Source organism: Bufo gargarizans, chromosome 3 (genome assembly GCF_014858855.1).
Source record: "Bufo gargarizans isolate SCDJY-AF-19 chromosome 3, ASM1485885v1, whole genome shotgun sequence".
NCBI lineage: Eukaryota > Metazoa > Chordata > Amphibia > Anura > Bufonidae > Bufo > Bufo gargarizans.
The window spans coordinates 200,493,325-200,513,674 of record NC_058082.1 but is presented as its reverse complement, the minus strand read 5'-3'; the positions used below and the strand labels follow the sequence as shown (position 1 = coordinate 200,513,674).

Below are 20,350 nucleotides of genomic sequence, written 5' to 3'. Positions count from 1 at the left end.
GATGACGTCCATGTTGCATCCATTTTTTGCGGACCCATTGTAACAAAGCCTATTATTGGATAGGAAATGTTCTATCTTTTTGCAAGGGTGCGGAACAGACATTCCCTGTGGCCGCATCAGATGCATAGAAAGTGTGAATCAGATCCGGAGCAAAAATACAGTCATGTGAACGGGGCCTAATAGATAATTGAAGAATATGTTTGCCCTATATAATTAAATATTTTATAGACATTGAAAAATTGTGCATAAGCTACCTATTCATTTTTAGTCTACAAATTGCATTATGTGTTTTAAACTAAACACTTCTAGTACTAGCCATTTTCAACTCTTTTCCTGTGCATTACCTTAGTTTAGAAGAGTTCAGTTTCTCTTGAATGTTGTCAAGAAGCTCATACTTTTCACATTTTTCAGAAGATGCAGATCGGGAAAGGCTACCGACCTCACTACCAAGACGACACCGTTGTTCATACTCTGAAGAGCTGTTTTCCCATGATTCAGCACCACAGATGAAATCTGATCTGTAAAGGGCAACACAATGGATAAGATTTTCTAATTCTGTAGAAAGCGTAAACTTAGGCAGTCTAAGGCCTCCTTTTACACGGGCGAGATTTCTGCATCGCACCCGCACTGAATCCGGACCCATTCATTTCTATGGTGCTGCGCAGATAAACGGTGATTATCACGCATTACTTGTGCGTTGCGTGAAAAATCGGAGCATGCTCCTCTTTGTGCGTTTTCCACGCAACGCAGGCCCTATAGAAGTGAATGGGGCTGCATGAAAATCGCTAGCATCCGCAAGCAAGTGCGGATAGGGTGCGATTTTCACTCACAGTTGCTAGGAGACGATCGGGATGGAGACCGGATCATTACCATTTTCCCTTATAATATGGTTATAAGGGAAAATAATAGCATTCTGAATACAGAATGCATAGTACAATAGGGCAGGATGGGTTTAAAAAAAAAAAAAAAAACACTCACCTCATCCACTTGTTCACGAAGCCCAGCTTCTCTTCTGTCTTCATCTTTGCTGTGCACAGGAAAAGGACCTGTGGTGACGTCACTACGCTCATCACGTGATCCATCACTATGGTAAAAGATCATGTGATGGACCATGTGATGAGCGCAGTGACATCATCAAAAGGTCCTATTCCTCAAAGAAGAAGACAGAAGAGATGCCGGCTGCGCGAACAAATGGATTAAGGAGAGTTAAATTATTTTTTAACCCCTCCAGCCCTATTGTACTAAGAATTCTGTATTCAGAATGCTATTATTTTCCCTTACAAACATGTTATAAGGAACAATAATCTATCCAGCACCTAACCCAAACATGACGATTTCTCACGCACGTGCAAAACGCATTACAATGTTTTGCACTCGCGCAGAAAAATCGTGCATTTTCCCACGACACACCCGCATCTTTTCCGGGCCAAAAACATGACGCCAGTGTGAAAGAGGCCTAAAGATGTACAAAATAATCACATTGGCTCATGCTCAATCGTACATTTGGTGTATAGCTAGACATTACTATAAAATCTTACACAACCTATTGGTTGTCTTACCTTGAAACAGAATTTAGTGTCCAAATTTTGTGACAATTTTGGGACAAAATGCTGCCTCTTGGGTCACACATCCTTTCCTGATAAGCCATGCCCACTTGGTGAGCTAGGTGCAGTGGAATTTCTCTACAGCTGGATGCACCAAATTTTTTACACATTTCATAATAAGGTCTAGAGGCAATCTCTTTAGTTAATGTAAGTCAGTGTGTTGTATTAAAACAAAAATATATTGTAGCTAATTAGAGCTACTTTATGATTGGATAGCTTTGTAAGTGTACCTAGCATAACCATGCGTATTTTACATAACACAAAATAAACTAATTGGAATTTGTCAAGGTATGCAGAAAGTATATTAGAAATTGCTGTTAATATTTGGCTATAATTTTCAGTTTGACAAGATTACTTTATGTAACACCATCTGGAATTCTATTACTGGATGACGGGTTTGTTTTGTGATCAATGTAAAATGGTTGAATAATGCCGAGGCAAGATCTATAATGAGCATGTAAATGAACTCTTTCCAAAAGAGAAAAGCAAGCTGTTTGTCTAGCATCACCTGTTGAAAGATGGCTATTCTATCAACTGCAAACACAATATAGATTATAGTTCAAGGCAGTCACTTTACTGCAAATGTCTACTGTATTTCAGGTTGGCTTGTTGGCGGTCTGGTGGGGTGCTCTTCTACCTTATAGAGAACACTGGAATTAGTGATGTATGAGGAGGACTATGACATGGGAATAACAGACATGGCTAGATGATAGCTATGACTGGGCAGTTAACCTACAGGGTTACAGTCTGTTTAGAAAGGATCGTAAAAACCGGAGAGGGGTTTGCCTTTATGTAAAGTCCTGTCTATTCAGACGTCCATAGTGTTTTGCGGTCCGCAAAACACTGACTCCACACATCGCTGGAACCCAATAGAGGATTCCTATTCTTGTCTGCAGCTGCTGACAATAGGACATGCTCTTTTTTGTGGAGACGCAGAAGTTCGGGGCCGCGAACCAGAAATGTGGATTCGGACAGCACACTGTGTGCTGCCTGCATCTTTTCCGGTCCAATTGAAAATGAATGGGTCCGGATCCGTTCCGCAACATTGCGGAATGGATCTAGACATGTGAATGGAGCCTAAAGCCCAGACTCCGGAAAGATATAAGTGAACATAATGAACATGTGGAGTCACTGTGGGTAGAAATGCATGGAGGCAAAAACAGTAATAAAATACTAATAGGAGTTCATTATAAAACCACCTAATATACCAGAGTCCACAGAAAATCTACTACTTAACTAAATAGACGAGGCGGCAAATCATGAGGTAATTATTATGTGGACCAACTGGTTCAGGACCTGACCAGAGTAACTGCCCCACTGGACTTAGTATTAACTAATAAACCTGACATAACGGATGTGCAGACTGTGGGACACCTGGGAAATAGTGACCATAAAATAATAACCTTCCAATCGTCATTCAATAGAGTGGTATGTTTGTGCCTCCCTGAAAAAAAACTTCAAAAAAAGCAAAACCTAGCCAACCAAGAGAGGCCATTGGCCTAACTGGGACAAAGCCCTCAAAAATAAAAATAAAAAGCTACAAAATGGAATTTTTAAAAGAATCCTAAAATCTAATTGTGAGAGGTACAGTACATACCTTATGGGAATAAAAGGCTATGGAACAAGACAAAAATGATGTGGATAAATAGAATTGTAATGAAAGCAATAAATGACGAAAAGCATTTTAAATCACTAAAACAAGAGGGTAGCGAGGAAGCATTGGAAAACTAAGGAAAAAAAATTGAATAATTCAAATTAAAAGCAGCCAAACTGGAGAAATATTAATTGCCAAAGACAGTAAAACTAACCATAAATGGTAAAAAGTACAAGTCTGAAGGTGTCAGCCCTTTACAGAGTGATGAGGGGGGAGTTGCATACAGCAATGAGGAGAAAGCAAAACTATTAAATATTTTATTCTCCACTTGTATTCTCTGAGGAAAATAACTGTCAGCTGAAATGCAGAATGTAAAAGTAAATTCCTCAAAGTGCCCTGTCTTAACCAGATAGAAGTACAGCGGTGTCTTAAAGATTAAAATAGACAAATCACCAGGACCAGATGGCATACAGCCCCATAAGAGAATTAAGTAATGTCATAGCCAGACCCTTATTTCTGATATTTAAGGACTCTATACTAACAGGGAGCATTCCACAGGATTGGTGCATAGCAAATGTGGTGCCAGTATTCAAAAAGGGTCCACAAACTAGTCCAGAAACTATAGGCTGGTAAGTGTCGTGGGTAAACTGTTTGAAGGTTTTCTAAGAGATGCCATCATGGAGTACCTCAATGAAAATAAGCAAATAAATCTATATCAACATGGCTTCATGAGGGAATTGGTCATGTCAGACTAATTTAATCAGTTTCTAAGAGGAGGTACGTTCTAGACTTGACCACTGTGAATCCATGGTCGTCGTATATTTTGACTTCTCCAAAGCATTTGATACTGTACCACATAAAAGGTTAGTATATAAAATGAGAATGCTTGGACTGGGAGAAAATGTCTATATGTGGGTAAGTAACTGGCTCAGTGATAGAAAACAGAGGTTGGTTATTAATGGTACACACTCAGATTCGGTCACTGTCACTAGTGGGGTACCACAGGGGTCAGTATTTGGCCCTATTCTCTTCAATATATTTATTCTTGATCTTGTGCACATTATTCATTCTCACCGTACCAGTTTCATGGCATAGTTTGTGCCAAAACTTCCAGAACATCATGCATTTTAGATTAATGACTTTTTCCAACATCCTCAAAATTTCTTTGTTTTCAACTAGAATGTAGGCATGGCCAGCTTTTGCGGTGCAAAAAAAAAAAGGGGTACAGATTAGGCTAAGAGATGGTCTAAAGTTTTGGTGGATTGAATTTTGGTGCATTGGGACAGAATTTGAAGGCATTTTGAATAAAGCATTTTGCAATGTGTGCCCATAATTTTATATTAATGTTTTATCTTCAGGAAATGCCATAAATATCTGATTGGTCTATCTGATGGACAAATATATATTTGGGGGCACAGAGTGGCCAATTATATATTTAGTGTCACAATGTGTCCAAATATATATACAGAGGCTACAGTGAGACTACATTTTTCTTCCCATGGTAACAGCATATAGCACTTACATTCTTGTGATACAGTGTGTAGCACTATTATACACTACATAAACAAAATTGTTGGACGCCTATACATCTACAGGAGCTTTTAGGACATCCTATTCTAAATCCACAGAAATTAACATGGAATTCACAGGCTACACATGCACACAACTAAAACATTTGACGCTGTTCTTAGAAGCTTTCTATAAAATTTTGAAGTGTTTTTGTGAGAATTTTTGCCCAATCATCCAGAAGACCATTTGAGAGGTCAGACACTGATGTTGGATTAGAGGACCTGTCTCACAATCTCCTTTCTAGTTCATGCCAATGGGATTTCATGGGGTTGAGGTCAGGGTTTTATGTGTTCCCCTAGCCATGCCTTTATGTTTTTTTTTCTTTGTGCACAGTCAGTCTGGAAGAGAAAAAAGGTCTTCCCTGAACTTCCCAAATTGTTGACAAATTTAAGCACTGTGCACCTCTGTGACTCTGCTCTGTTTGTCATGGAATATCTAGGAGGAAAGAAATGTCACAAACTGACTGGTTGCAAAGGTGGTATCCTATTACAGTACTATGCTCAAATTCAATACGCTCTTTAGAATAACGCATTATTTCAGATATGTTTGCAAAGCCAGATTGCAGGACTAGGTGCTTTTACATACCTAGTCTAGCACTATTAGGGCTCATGCACATGAACATGTGCACCTCGTGCCCATGCTGTGGACTGCAAATAACTGTCCACAATGCACGGGCACCAGCCGTGTGGCCACTGTTTCCAGATGCGAACCCATTCGTTTGAAAAGTGCAATAGGAAATAAACTTTACATTTCAAAACTCCCAAAAATTCTGTATCATATTGCGTGTGAAATAGGAATAACCTAGTTCTATAGTTCGTAATTGTCTGGTTTCCAGCAAGTACTCTAACGAAAACTGGAGCATTCTCACACGACCAGACAAAATGTAAAATCTGTCCTTTATTAATAACAACTGACAATATACAGATTCCCAATATATATCAAGGCTACAAGATCCCAAGTAGATACCTTCAACTGTGGCACGCTAAATGCGGTCTACTTTTTTATACTTGTACCAATGTCCCACTTGGGGCGATATGTAGGTGAAACTGATTAGAGGCTTAGAACAATAATTAACTCAGCACCACGCAATAAAATAAAAGATCTACATGTAGAGATGGCCTTGCGGCTCACCCGGCCGTCATTTCACAGCGAACTAAGCTTGTTCGCAATTCGCCAAACATGCGAACATATGGCGATGTTCGCATGCTCCATATTCTTTTGCGATTCTTTTGCATGCTCCATATTCTTTGACCCATTACACATCCATCAGGTGGGACAGGACAGCCAATTGAGAAGTTTAACACATGGACAGGACACACCCCCACCCTATAACAGAACCCGATCTGGCAGCCATTTAACATTCTGTGTTTTGCCAGAGTACGGAGAGGTTGCTTTGTGGAGCAGGTATAGACTGTAAGGAACACCAAACGCTAGCTAATAGGGCCACAAAAGTCCTTTTAAGGACTGGTATAGGTGTGCTATCGATAGGTGTGATATATTGAGGGATATAATATACTTCAACATAGAAAGTATATTATAGTGCATTTGAATTGTGCAGCAGTTCTGTGCGGTTTTGCTGCGATACCGCAGCTATATAGAGCAACAAATGCTATTGAAATAACTAATTATAATTACAACTGGTGTGAAATACCTGTTGCCTTCAAAAAAAAAAAATAATGAGGTGCGATATACCTACTGTATAATATACTTTCTAACATAGAAAGTAAATGATGCATTTGTATTGTGCAGCAGTTGTGTGCAGTTCTGCTGCGATACCGCAGGTAAATAGAGGGACAAGCACTATTGGAACAACTATTTGTAACGGTGTGATATACCTGTTGCCACAAAAAAAACTGATTGAGGGGTGCAATATACCTACTGCCACAAAATACTGAGAGGGGTGCAAAATACCCGTTTCCACCAAATATTGACTGAGGCCTGCGATATACCCGTTTCCACAAAATACTGATAGTGGAAACAGGTATATAGAACCCCTCAATCAGTATTTTGTGGAAGCAGGTTTATCGCAGGCCTCAATCAATATTTGGTGGAAGCAGGTATTTTTCACCCCTCAATCTGTATTTTATGGAAGCAGGTATATCAAACCGCTTAGTCAGTATTTTGCGGAAGTAGGTATGTCGCACCCCTCAATCAGTATTTTGTGTAAGCAGGTATATAGAACCCCTCAAAATACTGATTGAGGGGTGCGACATACCTACTTCCGCAAAATACAGATTGAGGTGTGCAGTATACCTGCTTCCACAAAATACTGATTAAGGGGATTGATATACCTGCTTCCACCAAATATTGATTGAGGCCTGCAATATACCTGCTTCCAGAAATACTGCTCTTCTCTTGGGACTTTGGCACAGGGTCAATTTGAAAATGAAAAAGTAATTAAATGAGGTGGCTCTACCTACAGGTAGGATGGGAAGGTGCTCAATATCTTAAAAGGTGTTAGCTCCAAACACCAGAACATGATTAGATAATGGCACTCATATCTGAAGAGTCGGCTTCAACAATTATTGATTTATTATTAATTTATGTATCATAACAGTAAGTAATAAAAACCATAAATTTCTTTCATAAAAACATACAATAAAATACAATATAATATGTAATAACACCACTAAAATGACATAATTAGGAATATATAGTTTAAAATAGGACTAAATAGTAGCCACCATGATTAACTCAGGTATACTGGGTTGCAAATATTGCATCTCCATAGATCAATCAGCTTCACATAGGATTTAGTTCAGGTAGTCAATTTGAATGGTAAGTATAGGATATAGCCGCACCATATGTTTCAAAAAGTCACGTTGCCATTATCATCTCTGTGTAAGGTATAGTTCACAGATGCTTAACAGTGGGGGACTTGAGCTCTAGGTGGCGTCCCACCTGTTTGGAGCTATATTATTCCCTTACCTCCAAGTCAGTATGCGGCTTGCTCCTCTGAACTCCGTTGCTTCAGCGTCCCTCGTGCTTCAATACTGGATTGCTCCATTCACGTGATAGTGGATTCGCCAGGCTCCAAGTGTTCTTTGGAGCAGTTGTTTACAAGGGGACGGATCAGTCTCCTAATCGGCAGGCGGCAGATAAGCAAGCGATCTTCAGTGTACGCAGAGACAATGGTGTTGCAAAGTCCAGATTCCTCCCAGATGCGTTTCGAAGTCCTATAGGTGACTGACTTCTTCCTCAGTGGGGAAGAAGTCAGTCACCTATAGGACTTCAAGTAGCTATTACTTGGAGACATTTTTATACCAGAATTATGGGGCAATTTTGTCACTAAATTGAACATCTTCGGCTCTTCCCCTTTCCAGCGAAGCCATGCCACTTGGTGCTAGGTCCCACCCCATATCGAGCAGGTTTTAAAAAAAGTGTAGAAACCCTAATTACCAATTTACGTATTTTTAAAGATTTTTGGCATAGGCACATTAGTAAATCTGGGCCAATATCATTACAATCATTGTCCATATCCCTCATTAGGAGATCATGTCAGAGTGGAGTTTCCTGCTCAGAACACATCACTATTAGTCCCCTCCTATGATGAATGATTTCTTTGAATGGGCACCATAAATCCACATTTGGATGCTGCAGAATTAATTATCCACCAGCAGTAACAGCTTAGAGATGAGTATACTTTTTGAAATTCTTTTACAATTTGTCCAGTTTTTCTGAAAATTTGATTCCTGGCCAAATCAATTCTACACAAAAATCAAAAATGGTCTAATTGCACAGAAAATTAGTACACAGGTGCATCCCAATAAATTAGAATAGCATTGAAAAGTTAATGCATATGAGTAGTTCAATTCAAAAAGTGAAACTCATATTGATTAATTACCCAAAGAATTATCTATTTCAAGCTTTTTTCTTTTAATGTTGATGAATATGGCTTACAGCTAATGAAAACCCAAAGTTAGTATCTCAGAAAACTAGATTAATTAAAACATTTTAATTGGTCTTCTATAATAAGATTGTCTAGCACAGAGATATTGTGGTTATTAAACCAGGTATTGGTACTTTTGCCAGTGTGGGCAGGTGCCAAGTTTTGCTATAAAATTAAATCAGCATCTCCATTAAGTTCGTCAGCAGAGGGAAGCATGAAGTGCTCTAAAATGCGCTTGTAGATGGCTTCACTGACTTTGGACTTGATATAACACAGTGGACCAACACCAGTCATATTGGACCTCAAGCATTGTGTGCCTCTCCACTCTTCCTCCCAACTCTGGGATCTTGATTTCCAAATGAAATGCAAATTGTACCATTATCTGAAGACAGGACTTTGGACCACTGAGCAACAGTCCAGTCCTTTTTCTCCTTAGCCCAGGTAAGACACTTCTGATGTCTCTGGGTCACGAGTGGCTTGACAAAAGGAATGCAGCAGTCCTAGATACGTCTGTGTGGTGGCTCTTGAAGCACTTCAGCTGCAGAGCAGTCCTCCCCCAAATCCTTGAATGGCCTTAATGAACACAACCACAAATGCTGGGAATATACAACAAATTTACATACACCCAGCCCGAAGGCTGAGACCCTTGTGCTGCACAGCGGTCTCCAATGGATGCAGAGTAAAGCGTGGTAATTTACCTACTGGTGGGCACAACTAAACTGCCACATCTTACCAGTTATTACCCTAAAAAACAAGAATAACTGTATGGGTGTGTGTGGTAGGGGCTAGCCTGTCATGCCGCACAACAGCTTACAATCTTACATAGCTCTAAAAGCAAAAAGTCAGCCTGGATTGAGTTTGTGGGAAGTTTATCAGCTTATATTATAGAGTCCTTGCAATGAACAATAGCAACACTTATGGCCTGGCACAAACCGAGACCCTAACTGCAGGCCTGGTCTCAGTCTCTAGGTGCTGTAATGAGGTGCGTTCATAATCTGCTCTGCATCCACTGGTGACTCGGTCCCACAATGTATTTAACACTTCTCCTGAGCCCTCATCAGCGTTCCTGAAAGCAATCCTCATTCCTATGGTCAAGATCAGGGTCTTGGACACCATCAGCTTCAATTAGCTGCCACTCTGGTCACTGAGGGATGCTCTCACACTTGGATGCCGTCAGATCCTCTGCTGAAAGTTCCTCAGTCTGAGCTCCCTCTAAGATGGCTGCTCCCTTTCTCTTCCCCCCAGGCTCTGTAACTCCACCTCTCATGAATATGGAAATATATGCAGTCTGTAGCTGTGTTAAGAAAACAGCAGCATCTTGTGGCCAAACAGCAGAATGTCAGTCCAGATAATTGAATTTAATCTACACAAACCGTGTTCAGACAATGAGAGCAGTTTCCCCATGTCACAAAAGCACATAAGTAGGTGGCATGCATCATTCACCATTTTATGCTACTGTACAGACTACTAGGAAACTGAATGTTGAACCCTAGTCAGTGGGAATTGCAGTGTGTTCTGTCACTGCAAGTCCAGGAAGGAGTTCGCTACCACCTGGACTAGGCTAGCACCCTCTGTATAGCACTATCCTTTTAAAAATAAATAAATCGTTACACCACTACATGTGCACCATGCAGAAAGCATTTGTTATTTTTCCCCAAATGCAGTGGGACCACAATGTCCAGTTTGGAGTTTTGAAGACAGCCAGCAGGATATTTGTTGCTTGATACAATTTAGCAACCGAAAGGCTGTGTGGGTACTCTCGCTCAGGCCGATCAGCCCTAACAGCATGGCAATGCTGTACTTTCTACATATGTTAGGAGTGAGTGGGAGCAACGCCGTTTCCTGCTTCTGTTGGTGATGCAAGGATATCCATGGAGGAGGATGTAGAGGAGGTGGATATGCGCCTAGTGTGGGAACCAGACCGAAACAAAAGTGGAGACCTTCTTAATGCTGCAATAGCCCATGGCTTATTATAATCCTGCAGATCTTGCAAAAGCATTGCTGTGTGCCTTCTGGCACTGTGGAGGAAAGCTGCCAGATGGGATATCACACAGAACTAGTGGCAGCCAAGCTCGGCTGACACGTTTTTAGCCTGTACCCACAGTATTAGCCGCTTCCCAAGTTCCCGCGAGCTAACCATATTAGAAGTGAATCTGGTACTGGTGGAATTTCCTTTCTTTTTCAGATTTTGGTTGTGCACAAAAGGATAGGAGAGAAACTCCTTGCTGACAGTGGAAACATGTTACCACTTTAGGAAGGAATGCAGGGGAGTGTCTAAGACTAATTATATATTCCAAAATACTCAAGTATGGTGGTTTGCAGGAACAGGCTTTTAATTCCCCTACTATTCCACCTTTAATTCCCCTACTATCTTTGCTGTAGTGATGGCTAAAAGCAAAGTAGTTTTAAATGTAAGAAATATCAGATAGATAATGTCTCGAATGGGACCTCCATTAGAACAGACACCTAAATTTAAGTCTCGTGGAGGTACTGAGGACCGTAAGGATGGACATAGTCAGCCTGCTACTATTATGAAACGATTCACAAGATTTACATCAAATTACTTGACATCTAGAAAGCCACTAAGTGCCAACACATGTACTTTTGAAGGTGCTGAATCTAAGGCCTAAATCTAATCCTTTTTGAAGAAAGTCCAGTATTGGAGGAATTTCTAGAGCATACTGAGGAGCCCATCTGTCTCCCACAAACATTAAGAATTTTTTCCATATTCTGTGGTAGATGTTTAAAGCAATTTTTTTTGCTATGTAGAGATTACTTTTTGGGAAAGGCCTCTTTTTTAATATGTAGGCCTCAGTCTCCAAGCTTTCAATTTCAACTGACTGTGACTGATGTTCAGATGTAACACTGGTCGCTGACTTAATATATGTGGAACTTGAGGGAGCATCTGCTGAGAGTGTTTTTGGGAAGGGAAACCAAGAGCTTTTGGGCTACTGTAACATCCCAGAGTATGTTACTAAACTCTGTTTCCCTGCTACAACAGGTCAGGTGTATGGGTATTGTCATCTGGTGTAATCTAATATTGCATTCTTCATTATGTGCATTTTCTAGACCCGTTTTATATATTATGCTGTAATTTCCATGTGCACCAGCAGGTGGCAGGAATATAGTCAGCAGACCATAGTTAGTTTAGTATACCTAGACTGGAATAGTTCATTACAATCTAGTCTCCCCTGGTTGAGCAGAAGTGGCTGTTCCCATGCCCTGTCTCATGAGGAGGAGGAGGAGAAGGAAGTCAAGTTAGTGTACCAGCTACCCCCGCTTGGGGTAGGCTGTTAGTAGGAGCTCCCAGTTACAGGGATCCCAACCTAGGATCTAGCCTCGGCTGAGGCAAAGGATCACTCTTCCCAGCCTGAAGGTAAAATAAATGTGTTCAGGAGCAGCAACACGTGCGGCGTCTGGAGAGCACAAAATGGTGATAGCGCAACAGCTGAGCAGGAGATCGCAGATCCAAAGCGGTCCAATGGCATGTAGTAGAAATGGAAGGCCACAGCAGCGTCTCACCAAAAAGCTTCTTTATTTAGGAACACTCCTCATAACAGGTCATACAGAGCAGTTTGCAGCAACGTTTCGGCTAAGCATAGCCTTTGTCAAGCATATTAATCAGTTAAAACCACAGCCTATAAATAGCACATAGTAAATCCGCCCACACCGCTAAGCAACCAATAAGATTAAAGATTTATATATAATGCACCTGTATAGGTAATCAACATACTCAAACACATGAACCAGCTGTCACAGAACATACCCACTTGAGGCCATCACCCAGAGAATTTCTCCATCCATCTAGCGTCCCATGGCCGGTAATGCGCATGTCCGCTTACGTCATCACATGCGCGACTGCTAGGCAGCGCACGTGTGACGTACCCAGATGAATCCAAACACAAAGTCCACGCTGGGCAGCATACATCATCAGGCGGCGGCCGACAAACGTCACAAGACCACTCCCACCTGGCATTCCAGAGTGGAGTATGCATGAGGATTAAAGTGGGACTGTGCATAGGAGGCGATCGCACCACATCAACGAACACGCCACCACTAGGCAGCATGCCTATGTCGCACCTAGATAAATCCAAACGCATAGTCCAAACTGAGCCGCATATATCATCAGGCGGCGGTCGGCAAGCGTCACGAGACCACTCCCACCTGGCGCTCCAGATTGGAATATGCATGAGGATCAAAAATGGGGGCGTGTACAAAGGGCAATCGCACCACTATAACATATAACAGCGTGCAAACAACGCTCCCTGGAGAGCACAGTAATAGAGCATATCAAAGCGCATCATCTGCACCACTGACGCCAAGATAGAATAAAGGGATATATAGGGCATGTATGCACAAAAGGGGTATAAAAAGACATACTGGAAAGGTAAGAGCCACTGGGTGTCAATCACAACCAGCGTTCTCACTAAGTGTACAATCACATTAGTGAGTGATATACCATATGCAGGCATGTGTGGAAAAAGCCATAGTAATCATTATGGTGCTATAAAACGGTGTGATAAGTACACATAATTAAAAGAAAAAAAGCAAAAAATGCCACTACAGAGGAGGGACATGAAATCGAGTGTATGGAAAGTAAGTATAATGTTTAACTAATACCTGCCACATTAAACTCAAGGTTTAATCCAAATGGCTGTAAAGATTTGAGTGTGTAAATCCATTTAAGTTCCTTCTTCCTTAATATCGTGTCTCTATCGCCCCCTCTCCGTAGTGGCCCCACACTGTCAATGACCCTGAAGCGGAGCTGGTTGACAGAGTGCCCCGCATCCACGAAATGTTTCGCAACGGGCTTATCCATGTTCATCTTGCGTATAGTACTCTTATGTTTGTTAATACGCTCTCTAATCTCCATAGTGGTCTCCCCAACATAAATAAGGCTGCAGGGGCACTGGATGACATAAATTACATCCCGTGACCTGCAGGTGTAATAGCCCTTGATTTTATATTTCTTTCCACTATACGGGTGGGAGAAAAATTCACCTTTGAGAACGTTGCTACAGTTACAGCAAGATAAACATGGATAAGTCCCGTTTTTGCGTGGTGCGAGTAGTTTTTGTGTCGGTGACTGACCGCCCACATCGGATTTAACCAGTGTGTCGCGGAGACTAGGGTTCCGTCTGTATGCCATCAACGGCGGGGATTTAAACACTTCTACATCTGGCAATCCTCGTTGGAGTATATGCCATTCCTTTCTAAGGATGCTGGCAATGTTGCCACTGTCCCGGCCGTAGATGGACACAAACGGAACCCTAGTCTCAGAGGCCGCCCTTTCTGACTTTCGTAGTGCGGTGCACCTGTCAACCAGCATCACCCTCCGCTTAGCTCGAGTAAGTAGGGGTTTCGGGTAACCTCGTTCCAAGAAACGCGTGCACATTGTGTCAATCCTCTGCGCACATGTGTCCTGGTCCGAAACAATTCGCTTTACCCTTAAAAGTTGACTCCAAGGGAGGGAGTCGAGCATTCTGTGTGGATGATAGCTATCATGCATTAGTAAGGTATTGCGGTCAGTAGGCTTCCGATAGAGGTCCGTAAACAAAAGACCCTCCATCACATAGACTCGCACATCAAGAAACTGCAATTCACTAGGAGAAACAGTTATAGTGAACTGCAGATCAGGGACACCCGCATTCAAATGAAGATGAAAATCATCAAGTTCATTCCTTGTGCCTGTCCAGATCATGAAGATGTCGTCGATGTAGCGCCACCAACACAGGACTCTCCCAAAAAAAGGGGAGCGATACACGAGTTTGTCCTCCACCTCGGCCATAAAGATGTTAGCGTAGGTGGGGGCCACGTTGGACCCCATGGCCACACCCCGCTGCTGTTGGTAGAAGGTGTCCCCGAAGAGGAAGTAACTCCTCTTCAGGACCACCTCCAGGAGGCGGAGGACAAATCGGCACACACCCGGGGAGAGCCCCATGTCGGTCAGGGCCACATCGACGACACCTAACCCATATGTGTGGTCAATTGATGTGTATAAGGACACTACATCGAAACTGACCAACAGAAATTGGGTGGGCAGTTGTAAATCCTGTAATTTAGAAAGAAAATGCCCAGTATCCTTGACATAGGATGGAGCGGAGGTCGCCCGGACCTGCAATAGCTTGTCCAGAAAGACAGACAATGGGTTGAAGACCGAGCCCCTACCAGAAACAATCGGTCGGCCCGGTGGATCGATCAATCGCTTGTGGATCTTGGGGAGTATGTATAACATCGGGGTGACAGGGTGGGGCACCATAAGATATTGGTACAAACCATCATCTATGATAGAATTTTGAAGTGCCTCCTCCAATATCACCCCGATGTCACGCATAATATCCCATTTGGGATCCCCAGGTAGTTTTTTGTACACCTCAAGATCACTCAATTGTCTGTCTATCTCTCCAATATACATCGCAGTGTCTATGACGACCACCGCCCCACCCTTGTCTGCAGGCTTAATGGTGATGCGGGTGTCACGTACCAATGACATGATAGCCTGTCGTTCCGACAGAGAGAGATTATTCCTACCACTAGTGGGACTTAAAGACTCGATCTGTTTGTGTACTATCTGAATGTAAGATTCAACCACATGGTTGGTGTACGGTGGTGAAAATACACTGGGTTTCCTGAGTTGGAAATCTTTGCATGTGAGTGACACTATGTTATTATTGCTAGTCACAGATGTTTTATCTGTTTCCACATTTTTAGATGCAAAGAAACATTTCAAACGTAAATTTCTAAAGAACCGTTGTAAATCCAACTCTAAAGAAAACCAGTCTCTATCAACGGTAGGAGAAAAGCTGAGTCCCCGACTCAATACCCGTGTCTGTACGGGAGTGAGTGGTATTGAGGAGATATTAATGACTAATTCCGTTATCTCCGTGGATTGCGTCTGGTTGATCTCGCAGACATCACTTGATTCTGTGGTGGCTTCCCCTTTACGTGACCGATGGTGTTTTCTTCCACCCCGGCGACATCCCCGTCGCCTGGTTGACCTAAAAAAGGGGCTGACGTGGAAGGTTCATCAGTAGAATCAGAGACGGTGGAAAAACCAAAATGGTTCTGGTCGAACCTTTTGTTGCGCCTCCTCCTAGGCTTCCCTTGCGGCTGTTGACTGCGCCAGTTGTATACTTTACCGGACTGGTAATCTTCCAGATCACGGTGCCATTTTTCGCGTTTAACACGCTCGGTTTCACTTCTGTGGCGAAGAGCCTGCTGTGCAATTTTATCAGTGTGTGCAGTATATTCCTCAACACTGATCAAAGCCTGGATTTGCGCATTCAGCTCGACAATCACACCCTTGATTTTCTCCACCTCCTTACACAGAAAGTCAATATTGAGCAATATCAATTCAAAAGAGTACTTGTTACTCACGCCTCGAATTTCATGCAGAAATCGGTGTCATTGTCATTGGGAAAGAGGTTAAGCCAGGGTAAGAGCATGGACACTCCGAATACCTCGACATATATGTATACAGAGGAGGAGATATTGAAATTGATTGGATCTGAACCAAGTGATGTCTCCTTTTTAAGTACCCCTTCCATTGATTTACTAAAACGCAAATGTGAACAGGAGTCTAAAAGACTGACTACAATGGAGTTACATCTGAGCACTTTAAGAGAGTACTACAGGAATCACCGGATCCCTAGAGGCTTACGGTCTCATCTACGACCTAACCTCTTTCCCAATGACACCGATTTCTGCATGAAATTCGAGGCGGTGAGTAACAAGTACTCTTTTGAATTGATATTGCTCAATATTGACTTTCTGTGTAAGGAGGTGGAGAAAATCAAGGGTGTGATTGTCGAGCTGAATGCGCAAATCCAGGCTTTGATCAGTGTTGAGGAATATACTGCACACACTGATAAAATTGCACAGCAGGCTCTTCGCCACAGAAGTGAAACCGAGCGTGTTAAACGCGAAAAATGGCACCGTGATCTGGAAGATTACCAGTCCGGTAAAGTATACAACTGGCGCAGTCAACAGCCGCAAGGGAAGCCTAGGAGGAGGCGCAACAAAAGGTTCGACCAGAACCATTTTGGTTTTTCCACCGTCTCTGATTCTACTGATGAACCTTCCACGTCAGCCCCTTTTTTAGGTCAACCAGGCGACGGGGATGTCGCCGGGGTGGAAGAAAACACCATCGGTCACGTAAAGGGGAAGCCACCACAGAATCAAGTGATGTCTGCGAGATCAACCAGACGCAATCCACGGAGATAACGGAATTAGTCATTAATATCTCCTCAATACCACTCACTCCCGTACAGACACGGGTATTGAGTCGGGGACTCAGCTTTTCTCCTACCGTTGATAGAGACTGGTTTTCTTTAGAGTTGGATTTACAACGGTTCTTTAGAAATTTACGTTTGAAATGTTTCTTTGCATCTAAAAATGTGGAAACAGATAAAACATCTGTGACTAGCAATAATAACATAGTGTCACTCACATGCAAAGATTTCCAACTCAGGAAACCCAGTGTATTTTCACCACCGTACACCAACCATGTGGTTGAATCTTACATTCAGATAGTACACAAACAGATCGAGTCTTTAAGTCCCACTAGTGGTAGGAATAATCTCTCTCTGTCGGAACGACAGGCTATCATGTCATTGGTACGTGACACCCGCATCACCATTAAGCCTGCAGACAAGGGTGGGGCGGTGGTCGTCATAGACACTGCGATGTATATTGGAGAGATAGACAGACAATTGAGTGATCTTGAGGTGTACAAAAAACTACCTGGGGATCCCAAATGGGATATTATGCGTGACATCGGGGTGATATTGGAGGAGGCACTTCAAAATTCTATCATAGATGATGGTTTGTACCAATATCTTATGGTGCCCCACCCTGTCACCCCGATGTTATACATACTCCCCAAGATCCACAAGCGATTGATCGATCCACCGGGCCGACCGATTGTTTCTGGTAGGGGCTCGGTCTTCAACCCATTGTCTGTCTTTCTGGACAAGCTATTGCAGGTCCGGGCGACCTCCGCTCCATCCTATGTCAAGGATACTGGGCATTTTCTTTCTAAATTACAGGATTTACAACTGCCCACCCAATTTCTGTTGGTCAGTTTCGATGTAGTGTCCTTATACACATCAATTGACCACACATATGGGTTAGGTGTCGTCGATGTGGCCCTGACCGACATGGGGCTCTCCCCGGGTGTGTGCCGATTTGTCCTCCGCCTCCTGGAGGTGGTCCTGAAGAGGAGTTACTTCCTCTTCGGGGACACCTTCTACCAACAGCAGCGGGGTGTGGCCATGGGGTCCAACGTGGCCCCCACCTACGCTAACATCTTTATGGCCGAGGTGGAGGACAAACTCGTGTATCGCTCCCCTTTTTTTGGGAGAGTCCTGTGTTGGTGGCGCTACATCGACGACATCTTCATGATCTGGACAGGCACAAGGAATGAACTTGATGATTTTCATCTTCATTTGAATGCGGGTGTCCCTGATCTGCAGTTCACTATAACTGTTTCTCCTAGTGAATTGCAGTTTCTTGATGTGCGAGTCTATGTGATGGAGGGTCTTTTGTTTACGGACCTCTATCGGAAGCCTACTGACCGCAATACCTTACTAATGCATGATAGCTATCATCCACACAGAATGCTCGACTCCCTCCCTTGGAGTCAACTTTTAAGGGTAAAGCGAATTGTTTCGGACCAGGACACATGTGCGCAGAGGATTGACACAATGTGCACGCGTTTCTTGGAACGAGGTTACCCGAAACCCCTACTTACTCGAGCTAAGCGGAGGGTGATGCTGGTTGACAGGTGCACCGCACTACGAAAGTCAGAAAGGGCGGCCTCTGAGACTAGGGTTCCGTTTGTGTCCATCTACGGCCGGGACAGTGGCAACATTGCCAGCATCCTTAGAAAGGAATGGCATATACTCCAACGAGGATTGCCAGATGTAGAAGTGTTTAAATCCCCGCCGTTGATGGCATACAGACGGAACCCTAGTCTCCGCGACACACTGGTTAAATCCGATGTGGGCGGTCAGTCACCGACACAAAAACTACTCGCACCACGCAAAAACGGGACTTATCCATGTTTATCTTGCTGTAACTGTAGCAACGTTCTCAAAGGTGAATTTTTCTCCCACCCGTATAGTGGAAAGAAATATAAAATCAAGGGCTATTACACCTGCAGGTCACGGGATGTAATTTATGTCATCCAGTGCCCCTGCAGCCTTATTTATGTTGGGGAGACCACTATGGAGATTAGAGAGCGTATTAACAAACATAAGAGTACTATACGCAAGATGAACATGGATAAGCCCGTTGCGAAACATTTCGTGGATGCGGGGCACTCTGTCAACCAGCTCCGCTTCAGGGTCATTGACAGTGTGGGGCCACTACGGAGAGGGGGCGATAGAGACACGATATTAAGGAAGAAGGAACTTAAATGGATTTACACACTCAAATCTTTACAGCCATTTGGATTAAACCTTGAGTTTAATGTGGCAGGTATTAGTTAAACATTATACTTACTTTCCATACACTCGATTTCATGTCCCTCCTCTGTAGTGGCATTTTTTGCTTTTTTCTTTTAATTATGTGTACTTATCACACCGTTTTATAGCACCATAATGATTACTATGGCTTTTTCCACACATGCCTGCATATGGTATATCACTCACTAATGTGATTGTACACTTAGTGAGAACGCTGGTTGTGATTGACACCCAGTGGCTCTTACCTTTCCAGTATGTCTTTTTATACCCCTTTTGTGCATACATGCCCTATATATCCCTTTATTCTATCTTGGCGTCAGTGGTGCAGATGATGCGCTTTGATATGCTCTATTACTGTGCTCTCCAGGGAGCGTTGTTTGCACGCTGTTATATGTTATAGTGGTGCGATTGCCCTTTGTACACGCCCCCATTTTTGATCCTCATGCATATTCCAATCTGGAGCGCCAGGTGGGAGTGGTCTCGTGACGCTTGCCGACCGCCGCCTGATGATATATGCGGCTCAGTTTGGACTATGCGTTTGGATTTATCTAGGTGCGACATAGGCATGCTGCCTAGTGGTGGCGTGTTCGTTGATGTGGTGCGATCGCCTCCTATGCACAGTCCCACTTTAATCCTCATGCATACTCCACTCTGGAATGCCAGGTGGGAGTGGTCTTGTGACGTTTGTCGGCCGCCGCCTGATGATGTATGCTGCCCAGCGTGGACTTTGTGTTTGGATTCATCTGGGTACGTCACACGTGCGCTGCCTAGCAGTCGCGCATGTGATGACGTAAGCGGACATGCGCATTACCGGCCATGGGACGCTAGATGGATGGAGAAATTCTCTGGGTGATGGCCTCAAGTGGGTATGTTCTGTGACAGCTGGTTCATGTGTTTGAGTATGTTGATTACCTATACAGGTGCATTATATATAAATCTTTAATCTTATTGGTTGCTTAGCGGTGTGGGCGGATTTACTATGTGCTATTTATAGGCTGTGGTTTTAACTGATTAATATGCTTGACAAAGGCTATGCTTAGCCGAAACGTTGCTGCAAACTGCTCTGTATGACCTGTTATGAGGAGTGTTCCTAAATAAAGAAGCTTTTTGGTGAGACGCTGCTGTGGCCTTCCATTTCTACTTCTTCCCAGCCTGAGTCATCTATCTCAGCTGGTGACAAGCAAGCAACACCTCCAGAACTACAGATATCCAGGAAGAATCACCCCCT

General features: G+C 43.1%; 1 protein-coding gene across 1 annotated transcript in view; it reads right to left on the bottom strand.

Annotated features, from left to right (window-relative positions):
* OCA2 (OCA2 melanosomal transmembrane protein) overlaps positions 1–20,350 on the bottom strand; it is a 439,010-nt gene that overhangs the window by 240,982 nt on the left and 177,678 nt on the right. The window contains exon 4 of the mRNA XM_044285952.1: positions 345–518. Within this exon, the coding sequence (XP_044141887.1) occupies positions 345–518 (174 nt within the window). The remainder of the gene's footprint in view (positions 1–344; positions 519–20,350) is intronic.